Source organism: Phaethon lepturus, unplaced genomic scaffold (assembly GCF_000687285.1).
Source record: "Phaethon lepturus isolate BGI_N335 unplaced genomic scaffold, ASM68728v1 scaffold30530, whole genome shotgun sequence".
Classification (NCBI taxonomy): domain Eukaryota; kingdom Metazoa; phylum Chordata; class Aves; order Phaethontiformes; family Phaethontidae; genus Phaethon; species Phaethon lepturus.
This window is the reverse complement of record NW_010510279.1, coordinates 8,174-9,063: the sequence shown is the minus strand read 5'-3', so window position 1 is coordinate 9,063 and position 890 is coordinate 8,174. Positions and strand designations below refer to the sequence as shown.

Sequence of the window (890 nt, the reverse complement as noted above, 5' to 3'; positions counted from 1 at the left end):
GGTGGAGGCAGGGCTGTGAAGGCGGGGCAGCCCACGACATCCCCGTGGGTGCTCGCTTGCCAGCTGCTGACGGTGCCTGCCTGCGGGAAAGCGCTGTGTCTGAGTACGGGTCGTCGGGAACAGGCACGTCGCTCCTGCCCGGGTGAGACAGCCAAGGCGGGTGAAGAGGAGAGGATGGAGGTGGGGAGAGATCTAGGGCAGCGACTGACCCCATGCCGGGCACTGGCAGCCCCAGTTCCCACAGAAAAGCAGTGCCTGGCGCTGCTAACCTCTAATGAACCCTTTCCCGGCCACGCAGTGTCCTCCAGCCTGTCAGCCCCGTCCCTCCAACACCCTTCTCCGCATTTAGGGAGAGGAATTGGGAGAACTGGGGAAGGAGCCCCCTTCACCACAGCCACAACCACCCCCCTCCCAGGGAAGAGCTCGGCTTGGTGAAATCTCTGCTTGCTGGGGACCGCAGTGGGGTGCTGCTCCCGCATACCCTTCAGAAGCTCAGCTCGGAGCTGGCACTCGGGGAGAGGGGCCACCATCTTCACCACCGGCCCCTCGGGCTGCACCAGGCCTGCAGAGGATGGGGACAGGCATTCCGAGCGCTGCCACTCAAAAATTTGTCCCTTCCCAGCCTCAGTGGGAGGAGGAAGAAATCCATCGTATCCAAGCCTGGGAGTGGGCACATGCCACCATGCCTTGCCATTGCCAGCAAAGAGGGACCACAGGGAAGCCACTCAGTCCAGCCCACCCCATTGATACCCATCTGCTGAACAGCAGATGCGTGTCCCCATCCCAACCCCCTGTGCCTGGCAGCCACGTCCCCAGCGTGGTGACAGCGGCCAGGCTATGGTTCAAGGTGACTTGGAGCCCTTTGGGGTGGCCCTGCAAGCAGAGGGCTT

The 890-nt window shown here is 63.3% G+C and overlaps 1 protein-coding gene across 1 annotated transcript in view; it reads right to left on the bottom strand.

Annotated features, from left to right (window-relative positions):
• Positions 1-890, bottom strand: part of TRIM65 (tripartite motif containing 65) — a 4,472-nt gene that overhangs the window by 1,481 nt on the left and 2,101 nt on the right. The window contains exons 5-6 of the mRNA XM_010296516.1: positions 789-873; positions 482-562 (exon numbers count right to left, since the gene is read on the bottom strand). Of these exons, the coding sequence (XP_010294818.1) occupies positions 482-562; positions 789-873 (166 nt within the window). The remainder of the gene's footprint in view (positions 1-481; positions 563-788; positions 874-890) is intronic.